The sequence below is a fragment of the Camarhynchus parvulus genome, chromosome 4 (assembly GCF_901933205.1).
Source record: "Camarhynchus parvulus chromosome 4, STF_HiC, whole genome shotgun sequence".
Taxonomy (NCBI): Eukaryota; Metazoa; Chordata; class Aves; order Passeriformes; family Thraupidae; genus Camarhynchus; species Camarhynchus parvulus.
Genome location: NC_044574.1, coordinates 28,478,367 through 28,505,087, shown reverse-complemented (window position 1 = coordinate 28,505,087; position 26,721 = coordinate 28,478,367). Strand labels below are relative to the sequence as shown.

General features: G+C 35.9%; 1 protein-coding gene across 7 annotated transcripts in view; it reads left to right on the top strand.

The window, feature by feature from the left end:
• Positions 1–26,721, top strand: part of DLC1 (DLC1 Rho GTPase activating protein) — a 214,528-nt gene that overhangs the window by 320 nt on the left and 187,487 nt on the right. For 2 of the 7 annotated variants that reach the window (XM_030946880.1, XM_030946888.1), the window contains exons 1-2: positions 846–969; positions 15,664–16,810. In XM_030946880.1, the coding sequence (XP_030802740.1) occupies positions 15,776–16,810 (1,035 nt within the window). In that variant the 5' untranslated portion in view covers positions 846–969; positions 15,664–15,775. Of the gene's footprint in view, positions 1–299; positions 801–845; positions 970–14,504; positions 14,781–15,663; positions 16,811–26,721 lie in introns of those variants that run through there. The other 5 variants (XM_030946884.1, XM_030946881.1, XM_030946885.1 and 2 more) reach the window with 5 other exon arrangements.

The following is a 26,721-nucleotide window of genomic DNA, read 5'->3' as shown; positions in this document are numbered from 1 at the left end:
TCTTGAGTAGGAATGCAATTTTAGCATTTTTCTTTTAATGGAATCTACCTAACTGTGGATATTTGTTCGACAGAATAGTACTAGACCTTTTGTCACTGTGATGTGTTAAGTTTAGACCATGTTTCTCACTACCTGACGTCAAAGACCAGGTGTTTCAGAAATGTTCTCGTGTTGTTCTGGGTAACTGCTACCTTTGCATGAGCATTAGAGAAGCATAAAGTATTTTTTAAAAGAAAAATCCAGGAGGGAGAGGTTTAAATACATTTTACATTATGTAGCTGTAGTACAGATTTTTTTCTTTGGCAGAAATAGCCCAGCAGTGTATAAAGCTGACTGCCTTGAAACACTCTGTCTTGACGTTTTCTTTTCCCTCCATTTCTGCGCTCTCTCCCTGGCGCAGGCAGGCAGGCTCGCTGTCTCTCTCCCTCTCTCTCTCAAAGGCAGGAAATACTTTTCAGGCAATCTGGGCCTGGTTGTTGAGGCCCCCTTTCACAAAACATCAGTCTGAATTTAGTAGACAGAAGTCACTGGGAAAAGCTTGACAGGCTCGTGCTTAGCTAAGGCTCCCTCCAGCTGCAGAGGGTGTTTTTGTTAGAATCACACATTGAGCAAAACTGCTCAGAATAGAGCAATGATCTCAGTAGCGAAATCTGAACTTTTATGCTAGCAGGAGCTAGCTGGGACTAGGCTCTTTTGTTTGTTTGTTTGCTTCTTCGTTTTGTTGTTTGGGCTTTTTTCTTCTTCTAATGGCCAAAGATTTTAGGGAGGTCATGTCTGAATTCCTGATTCTCTTCATCTAGGTAAGGCTGTCTTGGAATCTCTCTGTACTTTCAACTATCAAAAAAATTTAAAAAAAAAAAAAAAAAAAAAGGAAAAAATAAAAGAAGGTAAGAAAAACCTCAGGAAAGAAACAAGCAGTATCCAGCACTGGAGTGTTCTGCGTTCAGGATCTCAGCACTAGAAAGAGAGGTAAAAAAATTTATAATCTTTAAAAATATACATTTAGTTGTAAACTGTAACAACTCTGTTTATCAAATATGCCAGACCTATAAAAAAATTTCTGTGTGTTTTTCTTCGTCTTTCAAAAATATGCTTGCTGAACTTTATTTGCATTTTTCTATAAATAGAGCTGTATGGTATTGCTTGCATATTTTTTAATGTACATTAAATAGGAAAGTTAGGTGTGAGTGACTTGGGTTTTTTCACCTCATTTAACAACAGGGAGGGCATTTAGGGCTATGTTTTTTTCTCTCTCCCCACCTTCCCCTCTCTCCACTGCAGCAGTAATGATGATGAGGAGTATTTTAGGTAGATATATCAGTTATACCTTGCTGGGCTAGGTCTCTAGCCTTTTCTCAGTCCTAGATGAAATTCGTAATAGAAGTGACAATACAGTCTTAAAGGTGTATACTCTAAATCTGAAATTCTAAGGTTTATTTGTGAGCTTTAGCTAAATTAGATTTTTAGTAATGCATTATTAGATACAAAAGTTGCTGTATGCTGTGCTAGCATTTAGAAGAGGTAAAGTAAGATTCAGTAAATGTCAGCTGACTATAATTTTTGGGAGGATGCATGGATTCACTCTTTTTTCTTCTTAACCTAGTAAACATGTAACTAATAAAAATAACAAGAGTCTGCTGTTAAGGAGTTTAGGGAGAAAATCAGGATAGTATCTTTCACTGATATGTGAATGCATTTATAATTTATGTAAAGTTGGGATTTAATTATTAATTTTTTCTGGATATGAGAAGCATTTTTTTATGTCAATCTATATAGTATTCTTTGTCTTCCTGAAAATTGTTGCTTATAAGTAATCTGAATCTTTCTTTCTTTCTTTTCTTTCTTTTCTTTCTTTCTTTCTTTCTTTCTTTCTTTCTTTCTTTCTTTCTTTCTTTCTTTCTTTCTTTCTTTCTTTCTTTCTTTCTTTCTTTCTTTCTTTTCTTTCTTTCTTTCTTTTCTTTTTTTTCTTTCTTTCTTTCTTTCTTTCTTTCTTTCTTTCTTTCTTTCTTTCTTTCTTTCTTTCTTTCTTTCTTTCTTTCTTTCTTTCTTTTTTCTCTCTTTTTTCTTTCTTTTTTCTCTCTTTCTTTCTTTCTCTCTCTCTCTTTCTTTCTTTCTCTCTCTCTCTCTCTTTTTCTCTCTCTCTCTTTCTCTCTTTCTCGCAGTGGCACTCCATGTAGTTGTTGGTCAGATTGATAACTAAAGAGAAGTCATCTGTTCATCTATTTCACGAATATTTTAACTTTGCTTTTAGTATTCTTCCAAATGATTGTTGTGAAAGGAAATGACTTTGTGGTGTGAAAGGACATAAGGATATTCCAGAATGGGGTCAAATATCTCCTCTGCAATAGACTGAGAATTGTACACTTTACTGCCATTTGGAGGAAGAAAATTGTTCAGGGTGGTCAGAATTGGCTCTGAGTTGTAAAGGGAATGCATCTGAACTGGACAGGAAACAACCAATAGGCTGTAAATTGTTACTAAGTATATTCTGGGGTGAATTTTAATATCACAATCTCATATTTGCTTATGGACAAGTCTTCTCCGGTGTTCTGGTTTGGAAGAGCTGTGATCTGAAAGTGGTGGGACTGGGAAGCTGAGAGGAATTTGACTGAGTCTTTTTGTCATCCTTGTGAAATTTCTGCTGGAACATTGATGTCTCAAAGGATTTGGCTTTAGTGGCTTTTACTGCACTGTGTTCCCATGCTTGCTGCTGCAAGTATAAGTGCACGTATTTAGTATTAGTGAGTGCTCCAGTTAAACAGGAGAAAATTTTCCCTATTAAGCAGTTATTTTCTGCAGCACCACTTCTGGGGTTTAAAGCATATAATGACCTCATGTGACCTCACTTGCAGATGCAAATACTTGACACCTGAGGCATTGAACTACAGGGTGGACAACAGAAGAGAACCCAGAAAGTATTTTCTCATTAAACTCTGAAGTTTCTTGTAGACCATAAGAAAATATAACATTGATAAATGCCTGCATTTTTGATTTAGAAGGTTTAAATGAAAGTCCTGGAGACAAATCACTATTCAACTTCTGGTTCTACTTAGTCTGATTTCTCTGTTATGCTTACCTTGTTTAGATTTTTAAGATACGTTTGTTCAAGAAAAAGGATTCACAGAAAAGTTACAGTCTAAAAAACCTCTGAAAATTATTTTATAGATATATAGCAATAATGAACATGGAAAATGAGCATCTAGAGTTTTTTGACCTTTTTGTATTTCTTTCAGGAATCTTAAAGTTCTTTATGTGAAACAAGAAAATAGCCCAAGTAGTTGGATCAAATGACTCCCTTGAAGGGAGTAATGAATTTATGTCTGCAGCCTTGAGAAAAATTAATGCAAATGGTTACATCCATGTAATAGGAATTATTCAAATAGCTTTTCTTCACATAAATTTATGTGCCTGAAAACTAATTTTCTTTTTAACTTGTACCTGTTGACCTTCATGTCAAATTCCATACTCAGAACATTGGGAAAAAAAATTTGTATATTTAGGCCTAATTCACAAACACCTCTGTAACACAAAGCAGCCCCTCCTAAAAGAAAATTAAAAGTAAAGACAACAGCCTGTTTATGTAGTTTTTAAGTAGACAAGGCTCATAGTAATTCTTTTAAAGTGCTGGGCTTTAAATCAATTCAAAAATTTTTCCTTAGGTGATGGAGCAATGGAATGATTCCCCTTTTGGCTTTTTCGTTAAGTCTCAAAAGTTACTTAATTTTATTTTTCTTGATTGTCAGAAGTATTAAGCCACATTTTATATAATAGTTTTCTGTTGTTCTTAACATGAATTTTGTTGCTGGAATGTATCTTCTTTGTTATAAAGCTTCCCCGAGGACAGCAGTAGCAGAAGGAGGAAGAGAATTTACAAATGTTTTCCTCTTTTCTCAAAAAGAAGCTATATTTTACAGTATTCTCCTTTTTTCTTTTATTCATCTGCTTCAATTTTCCATTATTTTTTTGTCTGGAGAAAAAAATAAAGTAGGGTGGGTTGTTGGTCTTCTGTTCTTTTTACAAAATTAAAAGCAAAAAGACAAAACCAGAGTAACATAAGGGCCAGAGCAATTGAAATAGCATATCCAGAAGTGTCAGATCTTGATTTCTTTCCTATTTGGAGAGAGCCTCTGGAGGTCTCTGATCCAACATGTTATTCAAAGTGGGCTCAACTAGAGCCAGTTGCTTAGGTCCTTGTCCACTAGGGCTTTAAATATGTCATCCAAAGATGATCACTGTGAATTCTTAGTAAAGACTTTAAGACTGGCTGGATACACAGGTGTATTTTTAATATATGTGTGTATGCTTATGTATATATACATGTACACAAATGCATACGTGCATACATGCATAAATTATACCTCAAACAAAAATTATCTAGAATTTTTACATGTAAATCCTATGTATGTCATATGTGAACATTATTTCATTGTAATAACTACTGATATTGAACTTCACTATGTTTAATATTTCACCATTGATATTTGTTGACACTTTCAGGTATTATTTATTTAAGAAGAGTCTCTCGGTAGATGATTTCAAATCCATCATCACCATAGTTGCTTGTTTCCCTTTAATGAGAAAAATCACCTATGTTGAGATTAGTAATGCCCAGAGTTTTATCTTTGGTGTGTTTTACATCAGTCACATCCCAAATACAGAGTTTGCTTAGGCTGTGTGTATCCTTAGAACCAATTTCACTCATACTGTGTGCTCTTTACTTCTAGCCTTCACTTTCTTCTAGGCTCTTCTTTTTCTTACAGTGATTTGTGATACTTCCTGATGGTTATTCCATTGTGCCCTGTGTCAAAATCTATTAGCTTTAGATGAAATGCCCTTGAACTTTAGGAAATTTTATAATCAATTTTCTTACCTCTGAATTTCCATTGGTTCTCCCACCCTCTTGCTCACTCTCTATCAGCTGTAGAGTTTCTGGGTAGATAGGTCTTATTGGTGAGAGTTTCACAATAGGATTAAACCACTAGAAATAGTCTTTAATGTTAGAACAAATAAATGTTGAACATTTATTTATTTATTTATTTATTTATTTATTTATTTACTCCAAGTTGAACATCGTGGTACTTGTGGAAACTTCACCTAGTGATAAAAGGTTTTGAGATAAAAGGGAGTCGGTGATGAATTTGAAATAAACATCATTAGACTAAGAAGTGAGGAAAATCTGGAGTAGAATGGAGGATTGTTGCCCTGTGTTGTTCTTCTAAAGGAGCTAAAAGATGGAAGGGGCAAGAGGAACCAGTGACAAATATGCCAGGCCAAAGCAATTGGTGTTACATTATTAAAGCTGTTTAACTACACCTTATTAACGAGCTTTCATAACCTTAATATTGTATTACTAGCATCTTTGCTAAGACTATCACAAAATATGAACCTTTTTTGACCTGCTCATGAATTTTCTCGTAAATGACACAGACATGTAAAGGACAAGGAGAACTTACTTTGGATTCACTTTTTCAGTCTGGAGCACTTAACAATCCAGTTCTTAGCAGTCCTGAGAGGCTCAACACACTAGAAGTTGTACTGTTAAATTCATTACACATTTTTTTTGTCTGCAGCTAAATTGGAGATATCCCTTTTCATTTTGTTTGAATTGTTTATCTTCAGTTGAGGCTGTTTTATCAGAGAAAGTTGATAGCTTTCAATAATGACTACAATGAGAAGCTTTTTCTGAAAGGACAGTTTCTAAGAGTTATATCCTCCACAGCAAAACCTGGGTTTTGAGGATTCCATATACAGAAACAATTTTACACTCTAGTACCATCAAATACCTATGTGCAGATGTCACTGACAGCTTCCACACATTGAGTCACTGTCAGCTTAATTGGGTATACCATACTGGATATAAAGATTTTTTTAAAAGCTTTTGCATGTTGTGAGAGAATTGGTAGGCGGTAAAGGAAATAGATCTGAATTAGTTTTAAAATCAAGGGAAAATCTCCATGTGAGCTCACAAGTCATCTGTTTTATTTTTCCTGTAGTTATGTGCTCAGAAACAGCAATTTCCAGGGGTGAGCATATCTTTCCAGGCCAGCTACAGATGCTGAGTAGAAGAATATCATTATAAAATCAGGAGACCAGCTGATGAGTTTGGAATTGAGGCACTCTGGAAAATACTGTAGCAGATGTATTCACATGATGCCTATGAAAGTCAGAGAGAAAGGGGATATAGAGGTGAGAAACACATACTCTGTAAAAGCCCTCTGACAAACAGGTTTCCTGAATTCAAAAATCGGAATAATATAATGAAAAATAATCGATTTCAGGGTTAGGTTTGAATGCTGACTTTTCCCTCCCAGTTTCACCAACCTGGAGGATAAATTAAATTTTTACTTTCCCTTCCTTGGAGGAAGTGGATTTAATTAGGCCCTCCAGTGCATTTACAAAGCACTCAGTGTACATTATATGTTATTTCTCTCTCTAGTTTCAAAGAAATCATGGTACAGCTGCCATTTTGAATAATTTTTGCTTTTCACATCTTCAGCTACATTCCATAAATACTTGCTCAGTTTGCTCTCAGTACTTTTTCTCAGGTGCAAACAAAATGGGTTTCTGAATGATTCTGCTAATGGCTCATTCCCACCAAAAAGCACAGTCTCCTCAGTAGTCGTTCACTGTAGACTGTCTGTGATAAAATGTTTGTCTTTCTCAGTGGGAGAAAATAATTTTCAGCTCTTTAAGTACAAAGTATAGGCAAAATAATGCCAAAAATATTTTTTAGTGTCTACACTAGGAATGAAAACAGGATCCCTACTATTCAGTAAGGAGGCTGGTTGCCAAAAGTCATTGTCTGTAGTGCCTCATTCTACAGAGGTTTCATAGCTCATGGCTGTAACGAACACCAGCAACTTCCTTTTAAATAGAAACAACATATAAGAACCTTAAGTCTAAAAGGCAACAGGAATACAATCTGATTAATTTATATTGTTTTCAAAAAGACCTCCTGTAGCTAAATGATTCATTTTTCACTTAAGGGGGCAAGAAAATGAAATTTCTTCTATTTGGGAGAGGGGGAACATATTTGTGGAAAAACATTTCCTTAATTCAGAACCAAAAATGATAGCCACAGTTTTCTCAGTTGCCATGTCCCATGGGATGACCTTTTCTCATTTAATGTCTTTTCAAGATGCTTCCAGTTCAACCAGGGAGTGAGAGGAGGTGTAAGAAATCTATAAATTATGTTATCTTTTCTATTTTCTGGGAATAGCGGGCCAAAATGATTTGGGGGGAAGATTGGCAGAGCGATGAATTTTCCACATAAACCTCCTATGGAAAAAGATGACTTTAAATCTTTGCACCTTAAATTACTTTTATTACAAAGAAACCAGAAATTTAAATTATGGAATTAGGATAGTACCTATAATAACCTTCACACTACTAAACTTTGAAGACCAGCAGACTCACAGATCCAAATTGCTAGATGGATCTAATTTTCTTCTTAAAAAGTCTATGCTAAAAACTATTTTTTTGCTTAAAACCTTTTTACTTTTTAGTGGGCAGTTATAAATTTGATGGCTGTTTTCACTTTGGAATGATACTGTGGTAAAGGGGATGGATGTTCATAACTATTAAAAGACTTTAATGAGGATTATTACTAACCTGCCACTAACAAAATTACAGTAAAGTGGTACCATTGTGCTATAAATACTTGAGAAAATAATATTTCTCTGTTGGCTATTCAAAATAGAACAGAAACATAAAGTTGGATACTTTAAATGCAGTGTTTAATTGGTTTTGATTTGATAATTAAATTGGGTGCAAACTATATAGATCTTTAGTAAGCCTGGATAACTGTGGATCAGTTTGGATCCAGTCATTTCCCCTTTCTCATCCTTGAGGAAGAGCTTTGGCTAATCTGAGGCTCAGCACTGGAAATGAACCAAATACAAATACAACCAAGCTAAAACCCACTGTAATCACATGTTGGCTACAAGTAAAAGCTCTTCATTGTATGATGATGAACACTGGTAATGCAGGTGCTTTTTGAGGAAGAGAAAATAAAAGAACTCCATGATGTTTTATGTTTTAAAGCCATACATTAAGGCATATTGACAAAGTTTGGGCTTGTATCTTAGGAGCCAATATTTTCCAAAACAGGTAAGACTTTTGAAGTCTCTGAATGAATAACTTGCCAGCTTGACTTTACATTTTGTGTTGTCTAATGTACTGAGGTCTTATAATGCTGTTGGACAATATCAGTTTTTGTAACATGTTAAATATATTCCAAAGGAAGGATGTTTACAAACTTAAGTGTGTTAGACATTTTCCAGTGACAGTAAACTGTAATAAGCATATATGACATATGTCAGAATCTGTGAAGAAGAAAAGAAAATAGTTTGCAAAAGGTATAATGAAATTAATACCTGAAAGAAAAAGGAAATCCTTATCAAGTCAGAAAAATGATTTCAGGTACATGGCTTGATTAATTTCTTGTGTTGTATTTCTTATATCAGAAATAACAAACAAGAAACAAACAGAAAAAAATGAAATGTTTTGCAGTATGATGTAGATTTATTATATATTATATCTTCTATTTACTTACATGGACAAGCAAAGAAAATATTCTTTGGTGTATTTTAATATTTCTGCTTTCTATTTCTACTTTGCACTTCTGCAAATTCCTGCTGTATGAGGCACAATGAATAAATGTTCTCCTTCTTCATGATACTGTTGATTTTTATATGGTTCTAAATTCTCTCTTTCCCAGATAGGAAACCCTCATGTATTTCATGGCCCTTCAGACAGAAGCTATACCACACTTTTTAATCCTTTCTGTTGTTTTTTGCTGTATGTGTTCTATTTCTGGTTTTGAGATGGAATTGCCACCATTTTATGCAGTTTTCCATTCATTGCATAACAAGAATTCAGAAAATATTTTTTGTGATGCCACTGTATACTCAGTCTCTCCTTTGCCTATTGTGCTACATATCTTTTCATTATCACTGAGCTTGAAATTCAGTTGCAGATTAACAGCCGCACTGATTTAGTTTTGGGTTTGTTTTCTGGATTGATAGATGATATAACAGAGACTTTTAATATTCATTTATAATTAGAAGTATATTTTAATCACTGTATGCCATTTTATTTAGTACAGAGAGTTTCATATGCAGTTTAATCTCCTAGTTCTCCATTTCAATTTGGCAACAGCAAATTTTATCATTTTACTTCTTTTCTTGTTCTGAATAATCTAAAAAACACAGTTTTTAATACCTGCCTTCACAAAACTATTATGAATCTCTCTCTCTTTATATTAAAAAAAATCGGTCACATATTCTCCCTTCTGGTTTTATATTTAGTTTCTGGTTTTTGTTAATTTATATTTTCGGTATTAGTTAGATTTTTTTAGCCAATTAACTGCGTATGGAAATCAGGTTTGCATCTATGTAGTTCACAACCAAGTCATCTTTTTTTCATTTGACTTTAAACCAGCTTTTGTTTCATCCAGTCATTGCTCACAGCAACCCAAGGCTAAGTGTGCAGAGAGCTTCCCCATTTCTGCCACCTTCTCACTCTGTGGAGACACCATTCATGAGGCCTAGTAGGGAGATGGGGGTTTGAGGGCCAGAAATTCCTCTGCTTTGTCTTCCTTTTAATAATCAGAGAGAGGAAGATTGGAAAAAATCTCTTATCCTAGAGATGCAGTACTTCCCCTGTGCCCCGACTCCAGTCCCTGCTCAGGATCCCTTTTGGCTCTGTGGCTCTCTCTCGAGTAAAACTCATCTCTGACCCCAAAGGCATCTGCCATTAGCTTGGAAGAATGTCCCTTCTGCAGTTCCCCAGATTTGCCCTCTCTGCATGTGAATCCCCTTTCGTTCCTTAGTGCAAAGAGGATTGCTTGGACACCTTTCAGAGTTACAAGTTCAGTAATATTTCGTTTAAGTATTGTTATGCAATTCTAATATCTGGTTCCCAATCACTTTATGTTCTTGGAATCTCTCCTAACAGATGCTTCAACAGGAGTCGGTTCCTCAAGCTTATCAGGGAGGTGTTAGCAGTTGTGTGCTGTTTGATGTATAGCTGGGCAGCAATTTTAAAATCTTGTGTGGTAGGGTATGCTGGAAGGAATGTTTGTATGTTGGACTTAGTACTGTTTGCCTCTATTTCTGTCCACTGATTCATGGCTGGAAACCAACAGTAAGATCTCATCAAAGAAAAGGACAAGTATCCTGTGAAAGGACAACATTGGGATGTGTTTGTGTTTATCTGTACATAAATCAGCAACACCTATATTTAATAGTCTGTGTTCACATTTATAAGTACAACACATGCCTACACATGCAAACCTGACCATTAAAAAGTGTAGAAAACATTTAAATTGTTTTATTATTTCATTCTGAATACATACTTCTCTTATGAGTACTATGCTATTTCTGATTTTTAGAATAAAGTTGTAAATATTTTTAAATAGCTATAAGTTCAAACTGGTTTAAGCATTTGATTTTAAATATTAAAGAAATCAGAAAAAAAATGCATCTGATATTGACTAGATTAATACCCTACAAAAAACAATCCTTATATTTCTACTCTACAACAGCAGGGTTTAGCATGGTCTAAAACCCTGTACTGCAAATGTTGCTTACATAGAAACTGCAGACAAGGTAAGCTTCTGCTTCAGTGAAATCCAAAAGGTGGTCTGTGTCCAGGAAATAAGAAATGAAGGATTGCATTTTAAAAGCTGGAGATCTTTTAAAATAAATAGTTGAGTGAAGAACTAGAGGCTTATGTTTTATCTCAAATTATTTGTAAACAACATTCTGTGTCAGAGATTGGTATGGAGTTACTGAAAGAGCTGTATGCAAGCCAGACCAGGAGATGTGAGATGAGTTTATAGGAAACAGACCCTGTTCACTTAGACTTCCTTACACAAAGTTTGCTGACTGGGGTCACAGACCAATGAAGATAAAATAATGATAACAAAATAAATATTTCTGCTTGATCTCCATTGCTCACATACTCCTGCTATGTAAAAAATGTAATGAAACAGTCTTTCATCTTTGTTTTTGTTCATAAGCTAATGTTTTGCCTTTTTTTTTTAAGAAAAATTTGCATCCCATGTAGAACATTAGCAAAAATTAAATTCCACTGGCGCGATGGTGGGACTGTAATGCCTGGGCTGCCCTCTCAGAAACTTTCCTGGCACAGCATTTGTGAGCTGTCCTGTGTTCTCTGCAACTTCCTTCCTTCCAAAGCTTTTCTATTTATTGCAAGGTGGCAGTCAAATATGGTGCAATGAATTGTCAGAATGGAGGAATTGGTGCAGGCAACAGAAATGTCACGCCTGGGTCAGTTGCAGTGCTTGCTTTGGCCATACAGAGATGTCACCAAGTGTCCTGCGCAGCAGTGTCTTACTTAGGCCTGCTTTTGCCATAGTCCTTCGCTCCTAATGGCTTGGGGTTCACTGCCTGGGCTTGTGTGGTGGCTGCTATTGCTGCATAGCCCCATGTTTCTCTCCTTATTTCTTCCTTCCAGTCTGGGAAAAACAGGGATCCCCTCCCATGTCCTGGAAGTCTGAGGGGCAAGATGTAGGACCAGAGAGGCCTGGTTGTGTGCTTCTGCCCTTGTATTCTTGTAACTGGGATGTTTATGTGCCCTGTCCTAAGCCCCAGAAGGGAAGCTGCTCTGACAGGTCTTCACAGCCACAGTTCCACATTCAAGTATCCTTCCTTCCCTTTCCATTCTCCCCCTAGCTCCAAGACTCAGTTCTTCCCGATGCAGCTTTCAGAGGTATCAATCCTAGTACTGGGTTTGTGTAAGTCTAGTACTTGTAAAGTGTCGTTTTTTCTTGAGGAGGGAAGCAAGAAAAGGTAAAACGTATCTTGAAAAATGTGTAGCACAGCCAAATCTGAATGTAATTTCACGAGAAAAAAGAAAGTCTCTCTCTATTTTGAAAGCCTGCTACAAGCAGTTTAATATGGAAAAAAAAAGTTTTTCTGGAAAAAAAAAAGACAAGAATTCTAATTGAGGGAAAATGTTAGACAGTCTAATTATAAGAGAGCTTACCGGTTCATCATCATTTTCTGCTTTATCAGTTTTAAAGTCACACAGTTCTGTGAGACTAGACACAAAGCTTCCAAAAATAAACTAACCTAAACATTTGCCCTACTTCTCATTAATTTATATTTTACAGTGAGATAAGCATTAAATTATTACAAAATCTATCTAAATTAACATCTAGCTTTGTAAACAATGTGAAGCATCATAGAGGGTTCTTGAATGGGCTTCTGCTGCACTGTGATGACCTACTGCTCAGTTTCACTTTCTATAGGTCAAGAATTACCTTCATTGGGTCATTGTTGGCAATATTCCTTAATTCAAACCCAGGATCAATAAATTTTCCCAGAAGTTTTATCCTTTGTATTTTTGTTTCAAACTTTTGTTCTTCAGACAGTTAATAGTACTAAGCAATACCAAACAGCACTGTTGAAAAGTAAAGCAAAATGTAAGTCAGAATTATAGCAACAGCTGAGTGGACTGTATCATATTGATAGATGTTTTGATCAGAAGAAAAGTTGTTTTCACTCTGCAAAGCATTTCAGCAGACTGATAATGGTTCATCTGACAGTCTTAAATTCTGCAGAAATCAGATAGAAAGGTTTCTAGTTGTGGCATGGCAAGAATAGAAAGTAAGAAAGGGGGATGCTTCTTCCCTAGGGCAAAAGTACAAATGGACTTCAGAGGGGCATTTCTCAGATGGTAAAAGATGCTGCATGTCATGGGAAAAAAATGAGTAGCAATAGCAGAAAAGCAGTGATCGAGGCAGGAACCCTTTCTTCTGCACAATGGCAGCGCACTTGGTTCTCTGGTAGAGAATCTCTTCCAGAGGTCTGGAGCAGTGAACCCTCCAAAGCACAGCTTATGTGCTTGCATGTGAGTGAAAGGAAATAAGTTGTCCTGAACAAATAGGTAGAAAAGAAAGAAATTTTCCTGTCAGCCCTTAAGTGTCAAGCAATTAGAGCAGGAAAAGAATTTCTGAGCTGAATTGTTTAACATGGTCTTTGAGGAGTAGAGAGGGAGCAGAAGAAAAGTAAGCTGTCACCAAGCTCTGAGCTCCTTCATGCACCATGGGAATGAGGGGATTTCAGGAGCTGCTGGTGAAGCTGCCTGGGGAGGTGAGATATGTACTGTAGATTTTCATATTAAGTGCTAACACACATTCATTTGTTAGAGAACAATAAAAGTGCCCATGTAGTATATATTTATTTGTCCTGTATTTCAAGCAAAGTATTTTATATTTCTCTGTTTAACGATTTTTCTGCAGTCTATGAGGCAGCCAAAACTAGTGATAATGCAAGTAAAACAGAAAGTTTCCTAAAATAAAATTTGGTTTTCATCCCCCATGAAATATAACTCACCACATCCAAAAAAACAGTAACAGATCTGTTCTCCCACTTCTGTAAGTCCATGCAGAAGCAGCAGCAGCAAGATTAACACAATCTCATTAACTCTCTGAGAGCCTGCCTTCTGTGCATTAATTAGATAGGTGGATGCATGTATGTCATTAGGAAGCTGCATTTTTTAGCTTTGTACCCTTAACTTCTACTATCTTTATTGATTGTTGTCAGAAATGTCCCTCTATGGCTGTAGCAACCATGTTTAATTTTCTCTAAAGTAGATGAAGCTAGTGTTCTAGTAGGGGAAGAAAAGGAATCTGCAAATGAGTTGTACCTATGTGCAACTCCAAATATTGCTCATGGAGGACAGTAGAAATCATTGAGCCCTTTCTAGTAAAAATGCCTCTTTTCAAAGACCAAAACAAAACACTATGGTGTCTATAAAATTATTTTAATTGAAGAGCTTTAGTGTCCATTAGGAAAAGGTGCAGCAGAAGTTGAAAGTATTTTCACTACTGATTTTTCACTCTGGTAATTTTGAACCACACGCACTTAGAAATAAAGATGAAGTCGGAATAAGAATGTGCTGCAAATTTATGCAGTAATTTGACTTTATATTTTAATATTTAATTTCATATTTGATCAGGAAAGCAGAGAGAATTATAAAATTGTATTAACATTTTATTACTAAAATTTGCCTCTGAAAGCAGATAATTTTTTGGCCTGGTTCTGTGTGTTATTTTCCATTTTGCTCAGCCTCCCACACACTAATGACTTGTGCATGGAATTTCATATACTCCATGAATATATGTTCTTTTTAAGCAGAGTCTCCACAGAGGTGGAAAATGTGAATGTGAAATGAAGCTTGCCATTCCTAAAAGAAGGTTAAAGAGCTAGGACTGTGTACAAGCCTATCCTGAAAGTCAGTTTGTCAAGGCATAATTTATGGAGGTTCAGTTGCCCAGGCATAATTCTACATTTCTTTCAAGATAAATACTTTTATACTTTCAGGCATGTGATTTGTCAAGGCAGCTTTGTGGCCTGGTGGGCAATCAGAATTTGCCCTAGTGGACTGAAATGACCCAGAACAAACTCACTACTTAATCTTCTTTATTGCTGAAATCAATAACCAGATCCATGCTAAGTGCTGACAGTTCTTGTGTAGGGAGTGAAAAGTAGAAGTGTCTGCTCCTTGAACTTCTAACATCTTATGAGACAGAAGTTTTGTTTTCTTCTTTGACAGTGAACTTGTTAATTTTATTTTATGATTCATTAATTAATATATTATCTTTGTGCTAACATACACATACAATGACACAAGATTAATGTATTATCTCAAATGCCATCATACAGAATGCCTAATGCAGCAGTCAGTGAAAATTCCCACATAGAAACCCAAGCAGGGACAGTGGCCTCTGGCAGAGCCAGGCAGTCCAGGTGAGTAGCAAAGCTACGGCCAACCACGCTGGCCCACAGTCTTCCCTTCTGGAGAGCCCTGTTCCAAATAACAGTTTTCTCCATGCCTTACACTAGAAGATCATGAATATATTCAGCATGGGGGGGTGTGGCAGGGTTCAGGTTTTATAATGCATTTGAATGAGGAAGTACACCAAAAAACTTCAAATGGTTTTCCAAGTGTTTTATAGGACCACATGACCTTTAAAGGCCCCTTCAAACCCAAGCTTATCTATGTTTCTATGATTTTTTTTTTTATTACTACACAACAACTGATTTACTCAGTTTCATGTAACACTTGTAATTACAACTAGGCCTGAAGAGAATTAATAGTAACAGTAAAAATAAGAGCCACTGAATGGGCCAAAGATACTCAGAAGATAAGTAGTTTATACATTTGGTAAATTTGGAAATACCCTCAATTGTTCTCTACTTCTTTGGTAAACAGCCAGAATTCTGCACTCCACAGGTATCCGTGGATGAGGAAGAAGTAAAGTTACAAAGCAACTATAAGTTATAATGTCATTAATACCCATTGAAATTATTATCTCATGAGAGACACAGTTAAGAGGAGCTTGTAAAATTTTGGCTCTGGAGCTACTCGCTTGTCCATGTGCCTGTTTATACATTTTTGTTTACTTGATATTGGAAAGTAATCAGAAAAAATGTTATACTGAATTATGAGTGCCGTCAAGTTTTGTATGAAAAGTATTAAAACTTTAAACAAAACAATCTTTTAAATTCCTGTCCTTCTGGTCCCACAGTCTTATCTTGCTTTACACTTTTGTTTAAACTGTTCCTTCCCTTTCTTTTTTTTTTTATTTGGAGTTGATTCAATAACACAGTCTTTTTTTATTTCTTGCAGATGTTAAAATGATGAAACCTTCTCTCCCTCAGGAGCGGTGCACAGCAGCCATGACATCTCCTCTGGTCCTCTGTGGAAGGTACATTGCAGTCTGCTGCTGAACTGTTATGACATGTCTCTAGCAATCAGAAAGAAAAGCTGGGAAGAGCATGTGACCCAGTGGATGGGATTGGCTTTGGAGCCCGTGGAGTATAATACAGCATGTCGTCACGGACTTGTAGCTGATAACTTGCAGACAAGTATGGAAAAAGATGAGGTTTTGAGCATGGACCGGAAAGAAAAATGTGCTTCATTTCCAGAGTGCTGCTATAGTGGAGAGGTGACTGGCTTCCCTGAAAAGCAGCTGGGAAACGTTTCAAAGGAGGTGGATGAAAATGACAACCATGAGGACGAGAAACATTTTCTGGAGGCGAGCACAGAAACTCTAGTCCATGTGTCTGATGACAATGATGACTATTCTGCACTCAGCCTGGATAGTGTTAATTACCACATCACTGCTGTAGGAAGTGAACCCAAGGATGAAGGGCACAGCTTAAATGGAGCAGGCTCCTTAACACAGATGGTACCAATAACTGAGGGTAACAAGGCAGATGAATCATCTGGAATCAGTGGAGATATAAGTGAGGAACCTAAAGAGGAGAGGAAAGAAGATGTTTGTGGCAGTATTGGCCAAAGCCTGGAGCTTTGTAATTATGAAGTCTTAAATGAAGTAGTAGACGTAGAGAAGGAAAATTGTATCAATTCTCCAAATGTGAAAGAAGTTATTATGTCTGGGAAGCAGCTGCTTCATACTGCTGTAATTGCACAACAGCGCCGGAAATCTGATGCTTTCAAAGATGGGCTTGGAAAGTCTGAGTGCAATGTGGTAGAGAGTGGGATTTCTTCTGAATCATACGCCAGTAGTGATGGACAGCTCTGCTCAGCAGTGCAACCCAGCAATGGCCTTATGCAATCTCCTCCTTGCTCTTGCATCCCAGCAGTGGAAAATGGTCTGGATAAAAGTGGTTTCACAGAACCTCAAGTGGCCCCTGAAAACAAATGCCTTTCAAATGTCAGTTCAGCAGAAGATCTTCAGTGTTTACATGTAAGGAATCATTTGACCACACACGAACATTCAGACAATCAAGTGAAACTGCGCAAAAGAAAGGTAGGATGCTTCTAGACTGCAGAGTGTTTTTTCAAATATTTTCCCCCAGTTTCTGATGATGGTGATACTGTGCCTAATTAACTGGAGAGAAAAAGTGATTGTTTCATTAATTTATGATGTTCTAACTGTTTCAGGACAAATATGTCTATACAATAACTAAATTTTAGGAGCTTTTTTTTAAGGTCTGAAAATGGCTGAGCTATGAATTTGTATGGTACATTATATTCACTTTATATATATTATTTTATATATTTAATATATGCTGCTCAAGGATAAATGAATATATGTCTTCTTTTTTTTTTGCGCGATGCTATCGTTATTTGATTCATCTTAGGAAAACTTATTGTGTCCAGGGGTTTAGAAGCCTTATTGAAAAAGACAGTACAAGGGAAAAGTGCAACAAGATTTTAAAAGAGAACAAAAAGGAGTGGAAATATTTTGCAGTAGTTCTTTGGTCTTTAGCTCAGCCCCATGAGCATATGTTCTTGCAAAAACAAGTATTGCTGACTCTGAAACAATATTTTGTAATTTTAAAGAAACCAGAGGGTTTCACTGTCTTCACCGAGTAAGGAAGGGTATCATTACAAAATTTTAATGGAGAGATTCCTTGGCAATAAAACTCCCATTGGCTTAAATGGAAAGAGATGTGGTGATTGTAGCGCTATGGAATTTATCTTAAAGTCTGGCTTTCCCAGTTATGCTGCTTATTCTAGCTAATAACCAATTTGTAATTGTTTACTTCTCTCTGCCTTTTTTTATTTGACATCATCCAGCTTCTTTTGTCTGGGTTTTTTTTTTTTTACATCTGGTTTCTTTTAATTGTGTGGGTTTCATCTGTCAGCTGCAGTGCCTCAGTAGCTGTTTCACTGAAGCACAAATTCACATATCTGAAGTACTTTGTGCCCACACAGCATCCTGAGCTGCTGGTTGTTGCTTCCTTGTCTAGATCCTTTGGTAATAGTAATATTAGGTTAACATGGTGAGAAAATGTAAGCAAGTTTTGCCAAAGGTTTCAGAAGCCCTCCAAGGCAGTCTTCTTTTGGTAGTTTATGCAATCATAGTTAATGCAGTAACTGTTCAAATATCTCACAGTAGGAATATCTCAGACTTACAAACAAGAAACAAAAATATGACTACCAGTACCAGAAATGCTAGTGAAAATGGTTCAAGTTTAAAAAAAAAGAAAATGAACCAAATTGACATTGTAGTTGAGAACTAATTGAGTATGATAATAATTTCTCAGATGCTTTACTTTGGCATCAAATTTTCTTTTAAAGTATATCTGTTGATATTGATGTCTACATTTCATATCATCAGCAAGATGAAGCATGCTATAGTTTTTAATAGCTCTGATTTGATGCTAGTTTCCATGGATCTTGTTTTGAGGTCACATACTCATCTTTTAAATGCACACTCATAGAATAATATTTAAGAATATGTGTATGATTTGTGTTTGTGCCATTAAATATTTTAAAGGACAAATTATAAAAATTCCACAGAGACAATAGTGAGAAAAACTCAGGAACAAGAAGAGCATAAAAAGGAGCAAAACCAAGAGTTTCTTCAAGGAAGTTTGAGCTGCAAAAACTGCAAAATTGTGTGTAATGTAAAAGGGGATGGAGTCTGTAAATCTCAAGGAGTCCTCATTCTACTTGGTTAAAGAAATCTTTGCCAATCACTGTAACATGAACGGCGAAAGCGAAGAGATATTATCTGCTATTGTTTGTGGTATTATTTATCTCTAAGTTCACAGGACACTTCTACGAGCAACATTCCTTCATAAGGGATTTTCTCACTTTTATCTAAGCATGTACTATTTTACAAAAGCCTGTCTGTGTTGGTAATAGTGTGCAATAAAAAATGTGCCTATGTTTACAAACTTCCCCTGAAAGCCACTTTTGTAATTTTAAGAAAACATTAGAAAAACTGCAGACTTGAAACTGAATCCATCCATAAAAGCCAAGTATTTGCTTTGCAGTGACAGGAAGACTTAAGGGATTGGGAATGGCATATAAAACCTTTTCTCTCAAGGTCAGCAGTTCAAGCAGTGCAGTTAAGGCCTAAAACACACCACTGTCTGATTAATGCTCAATGTCAATTATAGTTGCACACAATCATGTGCCCATAAAGGTCAGAATATGGGAAAAGGCACATGGAAATGAATTGCTAAAGGTATTTGGGAACCCAAATCTTCAGGTAGCACCTTGGGTGATTATAGAAAGGTGCTGATCTTCAGACATTTTCATGACAGTTAAAACCTGGGACCTTGCTGGTACTAAATTCTTTTTCAAATCTGTTCCTCATTAACATATTTTAAACTGTTTTTAATTGTGGCAATAGAGCATGACCTTCCCTCTTATCTTTAGATCAGCTGTCTTCAAACCAGAGCTGAGGTGATAGACAGTGTGGATCTGATATGCTTGCTCTGCAGACGGATGCAGGTTCGAGGACTTAAGGGCTTAAAGTTTAGCATCTTTGACCAGCACTAACTCCATTGCAGTAAATTGCTTTAGTCATGATGGATGTACTGACGCTGAAGATGCTTTTTGCAAACACATCCAGCTGTTGCAGCATTCTTTTCTCCCTCAAGTCAACAGGGTTCAAATGTTCAAAGCACAGCACCCTCTTTGCCTTTGCTTTCTCAGAAAGACTTCCTAAGGCTCGGAAATAGGAAGGACCAGAATTTAATTGTGAGAAGTTAATGATATTAGGTCTAATTAAAAGAAACAAAATAATCAAGCTTTCCTGTTGTTCCTGATTTGATAATCAATTCAGTTCATCCACGACATGAAATTTATCGTTATTAATGGTTCCAAGTAGCAGAAACATAAACAGATTAACTGTATGTGGATAAACCAGCTAGACCCTTCTGTATGCTTTCCTGGGTTAAATAAATTTAGATTTTAAAACAGTTAGAAGAATGTACAGAATTGTACATGAAATAATACTTGGAACTAAAGAGCAAACTGTAGTGTTTGTGGTATCATAACAGCTCACATGTATTTTCATATGTAAAAAGCAACAGAGCTTTTAGCATTTTTATAAAAAACTAGAAGAGCACCAGCTATTAAGAGAATACCCACAAAAGGAGACTATTTAAATATTATGCACTGATTTGTAAATGTAATAAAATGGCCATTATCTCATACAGAATCTGTAAAATTTTTGTACGTGCTCCATTTTATGTTTTCTCCATGTTGTCTGCTCATCTCATCAAGCTTAGGCAAAGACAGGAAAATCCCTGCTAGGGCATATTGAGAAGGTTCACAAATGCAGCAGAACTCTTAAAAATTAATTTCGGTTCTTTTTCAATACAAAAAAAACCTACTTTATTCAGCACTGGTATAAAAAGGTGGGTTGAGGCATATAGTCTCCCAGTAAGTTCTCCCCATTCACTTCCCAAGCACAATTACAGCTGTGCTGTTGCAGCCAGTGATAATCAACATTTTGTAAATGCAGTTTTTAAAATGCTCTTTTAAATGATGGATCAGTAAAGGAGTAGAAAATCAACATTGTAAAGTCTGTCTCTGAATAGTTTGAATAAAAATCCATGAAGTTTAAAAAATATGAAACGTTAACAAACTCCACTTACAAAACAAATCTTGGCTTGTTCTGTATATTTCATTGTTCTTCCACCATCCTCTCCTCTAAAATTTTATTCCTAAAGATCATTCAACATAAATAGGAAGAAAACAGCTACAGAAACAACTGTGACTGCTCATTTCTCTCCTGTAGGACAATGTAGTTCCTCACAGCGGTCTGCTTAGAAGCTTTCCAGTTTCAAATAGATAATGTAATCTCAAAGTCTTTCTTGCAAGGGCAGAGAGTATAATACTCAGGGCCATTCCTAATGCTCATTATAATTGCTGCTACTTTAATCCAGATTTCTAGATCAAGTACTGTGTGATTTGCAAGGGATGCTTAAGGACGCAACCAATGTCAGCATAACAACGCTGCCAGTGTCAATAAGAGGAAAATTAATTAAAGAGTAAGATTAACAGGAGACTGGCAGAAATGTCAGAAGAAACCTGGGTAGAAGGTTACCTGGAATGATGCATGTCTTTGGAACAGTGCCTTTTCCCCACAGGAAAGCTGTGAGCTTTTAAAACATGGTTTTACGTTTCCTCTTCTGTTGCAATAAATTTTATTTCTTTGTTTCAACAATTATACTAATGTGAGAAAGCAAAAAAAATTACTTACTTGGATTCAGACTTTTCCATCCATATTTGCCTCTTGGTTATTATGCATGTCCATGAGATGTGAAGGCTGACTCTTTCATTACGATCAGAATTACATTTTGTTTCACAATGCTTGGACTGTGATTTTTGGGGCAAGTTAGGAAGTTAGGCTCTTCCAGGAGCTTCTATTTGTATCACCATAAACTAATTTCACAGGAAACTTAGGGAGCTTTGCTTGCTAGCTCATACTAAGGTACATGAGAGAGGCAGTAGGAAAGCTTCACAAAAAAAAACCATAAGAGGTACCTGTTTTACTGAAATTGTTTCTCTGCAACCCTTTCTGTGACATCTATTCTCATTGCATTATCCTTTTCATCTGAGCACTTAATATTATGGCTTCTTGTGAACCATAATATCAAATATTGTAGGTATTTTTCTTCTTTTATTGCAGTTTGTATACCAGAGTTTCCAGCCCTGTCACCAGGATGTCTCTCCAAAGTCTTAATCTCCCTTTACCTCAATTCTGTCTTTTTTGAATTGTGATAATGTAATGATTCTTTTTTTTTGCATTTTTTAAAAATTAGTTTTAAAGATTCTTACACTGGTTTCGTTATTTCTATTTTATAGTAGGTGGTTTCATAGGGATCCAGACTGTACTATTGCTACATAAATAGTAGGATGTAAGCTTGTTAGGGTTACACAGCAACAATAACTCAGACAGATCAACATAGGAAAAAAAAGCATAGAAGATAAAAGCAAGAAAAAAACAATACCAATGTGCAGGTAATATTAATTAAAAATGGAAATATGCATTTTATTGTATTCTGATTTTGCAGCTGGGAATTAAATTTACCTTTTTCTGAGATGCAGTCTGCAAACATGTCAGTCAGAGTAAGATGACAGTTTTAAAAGTTGGTGATTTTCTGAGTCAATTATCTTTAATTATTCCTCTGCAAAATATGGTAAATAAATGCAGTCACTTCTCACAGTTTGTTTTCCCATTGAGTATTTTTAAAGATAGTCATCTTGAAATATTCTAGTGGAGGAATCCAACAACCAGAGAAGAAACCTGTCCTCTAAAATCATAATGATCATTAGAAATTCTGAAAGTGTGGACAGTCATTAATGTAATTTGGATGGTTGTTAGAAGACCAAGGTTTCTGTGCTTCATTATGGTCATGGAAGACCAACTCCCAGCTGCTTAGATCTAGATATTGAAGAAGAATTAATGGATGTCAGTGGAACTACTGTATTCTTAGAGTTGCTTAAGCACCTTGCTGACCTTGGGTGTTATAATACTTTGTAACTTTAGAGACAACAGAAGCTAGTTACTATAGAGGTAATATCATAGTAAAATTCCCTTCAAATCATATGGTTCTCTAACTGTATTTCCTGTACAGTTCAGACCTGCACTTATGCCAGAGTAACTTCATTTTCATATACAGAGATAGATAATATAATCTTGGAATCTAGGGCATTATTTTTCTTAGTTTTGTAAAGGACAATGGCAAGTACAAATATTGGAAATCTGATTATCTCTTTTAAAAGATGATGTTTCAAACAGTGGAAATCTATTTTATCAGGTGTGGAATTTGGATTTGTTTTTGTTCCATTTCTGCATCCCTTAAAATTTTCAAACTTTATGTAGGTTTTTTAAAGATTCTCAAACTTTCTAAAGGTTTTAGAGAAGAGCATGGATCTATTTATCCAAATTCATAATGTGAATGTGAACACCATCAAAAATTGGTGAGAGATCTTAAGCCACAACAGTTTTTTGAAAGGTTAACTTCTCCCCACAACTCAGAGCTACAGTCTGTAGTATTAGTACAGTGGGCAATTATTACTGAAATCCACAGTTGCTTCACCACAAGGAATTTGCTGCATTTGCACATTGCTATTAAATGGTCATGGTTTTGAAGGCATTGGGAAGAATCTGGCAAGAGATGCAAGTGAAGCAAAACAAATAGTAGGATTTCTTTGAAAAAAAATGAAACCTTCTTGGCCGTCATGAATATTTGTTTCTCTTTTCTGCAGTGAAAACTTGCTTTCTAAATTTACCATTTAATAATGAAAATGTGGTTCAAAAATATAAATGGACTGTGACAGTTGGATTTACATTTTTTAATTATATGTATTTTCTATGGTAATTAGTAGAAAGTGGTCATAAAGCACTCCTATTATTGTGGTAACATGACCACGAATTTTCTCTATTACTTTCACAAAAATATGTATCTTAAATATTATCTCCATCTGGGAAGCTAAAGAATGCTTTCCGACAGACTTCCTTTATGTTTGGACTGAAGTATGATGTATTTCAAACAATGTGAAAAGTATTTAAAACAAGTTCAGAACAGGATGGGATGATTGCCAGGCCAATACAGTATAACCTTTATGCAAATTTTACTTTGGCACATTTTTGTGACAGTGTTCAGCAATAAATTTTCAAGGGAGTGTTGTCTAGACTGCAAACCAAGAGACTGTTGCACATCAAATTATGCTTGGAGCTGAGCTACCTAAAATGGTCATGAAAGTATTTGTATTTATAAGCAGTTTGTAGTCACACACTACTGCTTCACCAAAATCATCTATGTGCTTCTAGGGACCAGTCTAGAGAGCTTTAGTTTCATGCAGTGTGTACTCAGAGATTTCTAGTTATGACAAGTTCTGCAGTACTGATTGGAAGAAAACTTCTAAAACATTTTCTGCTTTATTTTTAAAATTAATCTTTAAAAACTCCTTACTGGCCAATTATTTACTGTCTGCACTCTATAAATAGTCAGTGGTAGGTCATGGTATACGGGCAAATGACCACTTGCTAAAATGACGCCTGATTTTTAATTAACATCAAACTTTTGAGGGAAGCAAATGAATAGTACATAAAATCTTTAGCAAATGGGAAGGGGAGTTAAGACATTGGACGAAACACCCTGGATTATATGACATCACTGTCCACAACACACTTTTCTGTTGGTTAAATAAAAAAAATTGTTAGAAAAGGAATTTGCTTCCTAGAGCTGTTCCTCTCACACTTTCACAAGCATAATGCTCACTTTGAATTAACCTTCAAGTGAAAACAGAGAGATCTAAGAGGCATACAGCTTCCATCCAAAAACATTACTTACAGCAGTAATCAGAAAAGACAGTACTAGAGCACTGCTGCCTATATTAAAGAGCCTTTGATGCCATAGCAGTGGCAGAACAGCTTTTTTAAGCACAGCTGTTTACTACAGGCATGACCTGTGCTAAAAGTAAAAGGTTTTTTGTGTAGCTGTGTCAAAGAAGGAGATAGAGAAGAACAGCCTACCCTGGCCAGCTCTGGGAGCTGAGGCTTTACAGCAATGTAGTCTTTGCCACTGCTAGTGGAGTACTTGACCATGGAAATTTGGTGGTGGGTTAGTCCACAGGCATCCGACCAATTCCCGAGGAGAACCTCTCTTGTGAGCTGAACTGCAGCAAGGTGGAAGCCGTCTGCAAACCTTATTGGGGGATTTTTTCTTGGTGTTTTATTTCGCTTGGGGTTTTTTGTTGGTTTTTTTTTTTTTTTCTTTTCTTTTGCTTCGCACCATAAGGATACCTACAATTAAAACACCTAAAATGTGTTGCTTACGCTTATTTCCTTTTACTGCTCTCTCTCAAAGATGACATAAGAGGTTTGTAAAGGCAAGGAGGCTTATGCCATAGAAAATACGCATGGTGTATCGAATATAGCTTTACAAAATGAAACAATACTGCTTCTGCTGCCAAAAGCTATTCGAAGCTCCAGTGGATATGGCCAAAAATGGTTATGAATTCAAATTTAGAGGGATATTCTTCGTCCTTTGAAAAAAATCTAGGCAGCAATACATGTGTGAGCATCTGTGTATGCTGAGGTAAATGTATGGCAAATGTATACCAGATCCTTACTGCTTTTCATAACTGTCACAGCTGATGTCTAAAGCTTTTACAACAATGGACATAAGAACTTGGTTTATGCACACGACGCTAAAAAAAATGAGAAATTGGCTTACTGCAACATGAAGATGTCCTTCAATACTACAGCAATAACTGTCATAGCTGAAGTTTTGCACTGTCATTGCACTCTCACCGTATGTAAGGCTTAGAAGAGCAAACACAATATGTATTTATGTTAAACAGAAGTCTATTTATCCTTTTCTGTAAGTTTCCTCCTTCCTCTTTTTTTCACACAGCACATCCAAATAAACAAATGTTCATTTTAAATATCCTGAATATTTTGATAATGTATTATCTCATCTACCCAACAGAAAAGATCTTTAAGGAGCTGATTATATTCTTGCACTGTGTTTTAAGCTCTTGGGTGTTATCCTCAACCTTCTTAAAAAAAAGATGGTTTGCATGCACTACTAATCATTGATATGTGATTCATGGCTGTTTGATATGAAGGCAAAAAAAAAAAATCAACAGTGCTAAAGCTCATGGCTTGTGTTGCATGTAATTTTAGATTCAAAATATTTTAACAGCTGACACATTTATTGCACTGAAAATGAAAAAGCGCAGCCAGAAGCCAAACTTTGGTAATCTAAATCAAACTACTTTCCTACACCCAGATTCCCTGAAAATATTTTTCTTCTGATAAATGCCAAATTGTATTTATCTCACACAGATTTACTAGTGATTCTATGTGCATATTACACCTCAATACATCTTCTGAATTTGTTCCAGCATGTTATACTCACCTCTTTACAAATGCTCAACTGCTTGGTAGATGATGACAAGATGATCAAGTGGTAAATGAACACTATACTGTTTTGGCATTTTATAGGAAGCAAAATTGCCAGAGAGTAAATAAGAGAAGAGATAGTGGAAAAAGACAGGTCTTGAGAGACTATCTTAGAGGTGGGATAAGACTAGAAAATAAAGATGTGAAAAACAATTGATTTTCTATGTAAAGTGAGAATTCAACTCTTAATTGCATGAAGATTTCTCAGCTTATGAAAACGACTCCCAGTGGACCACTCTGTTCCCAGGTCTTTTTCAATATTACTAGCATCAAAGATAATTTGGGAAGTTCTTCTATATTAATACCTTGTAGTACCTTGATTAATATTCTTGTGCATAAATCTTCTTCAGGACTCATAATTTATCACATTTCACAAACATTTTTTAAGCTTTTAGAAATGTTGTGTTTTAACTTTTACTGTAGCTTCTTTTGCAAGATATGTTTTAAATCGATGGATTGTGCTTTTGCAGACTGAAGCCCAGGAATAGTTATGACAATGTAGAAACCAGCTTTAATCAGATTCAGAAGAAATACATATATTCCTGAATTTTGCTCTCTTGGGAATGGTAACAGTAGCCTTAGATTAGAATATCCACAATTCTTTTTCCCACTAGTTCATCCATACTCTCTGTCAGACACAAAAAAAAATCCTTTTTCATTCAGAGTCTTCTAATCAAGGCGTTAAGAACATTGATTCTTCCCTCTACTCTTGCCTTTTCACAAATGCTTTGTTGTTTGCGGTTTTTTTCCCTACTTCATGTACAAACCTGAGTGGAATACTGAGAATTTTAGCCATTTGGAGCTAATGTGCATATAAGGGAAAGATTACTTGGTGACATGAAAACAATGCGTATTTTATTCCTTGCAAGTGTCATCGTTTCACAGGGCATGATTTCAAGGCAGCAGCCAAGCAGAGCTCTATAGTCACATGCAGAGATTAGGAAGGGAATATGAAGCTGTTGGCGAAACGGGTGAGTGATTTCCATGACTCTGCT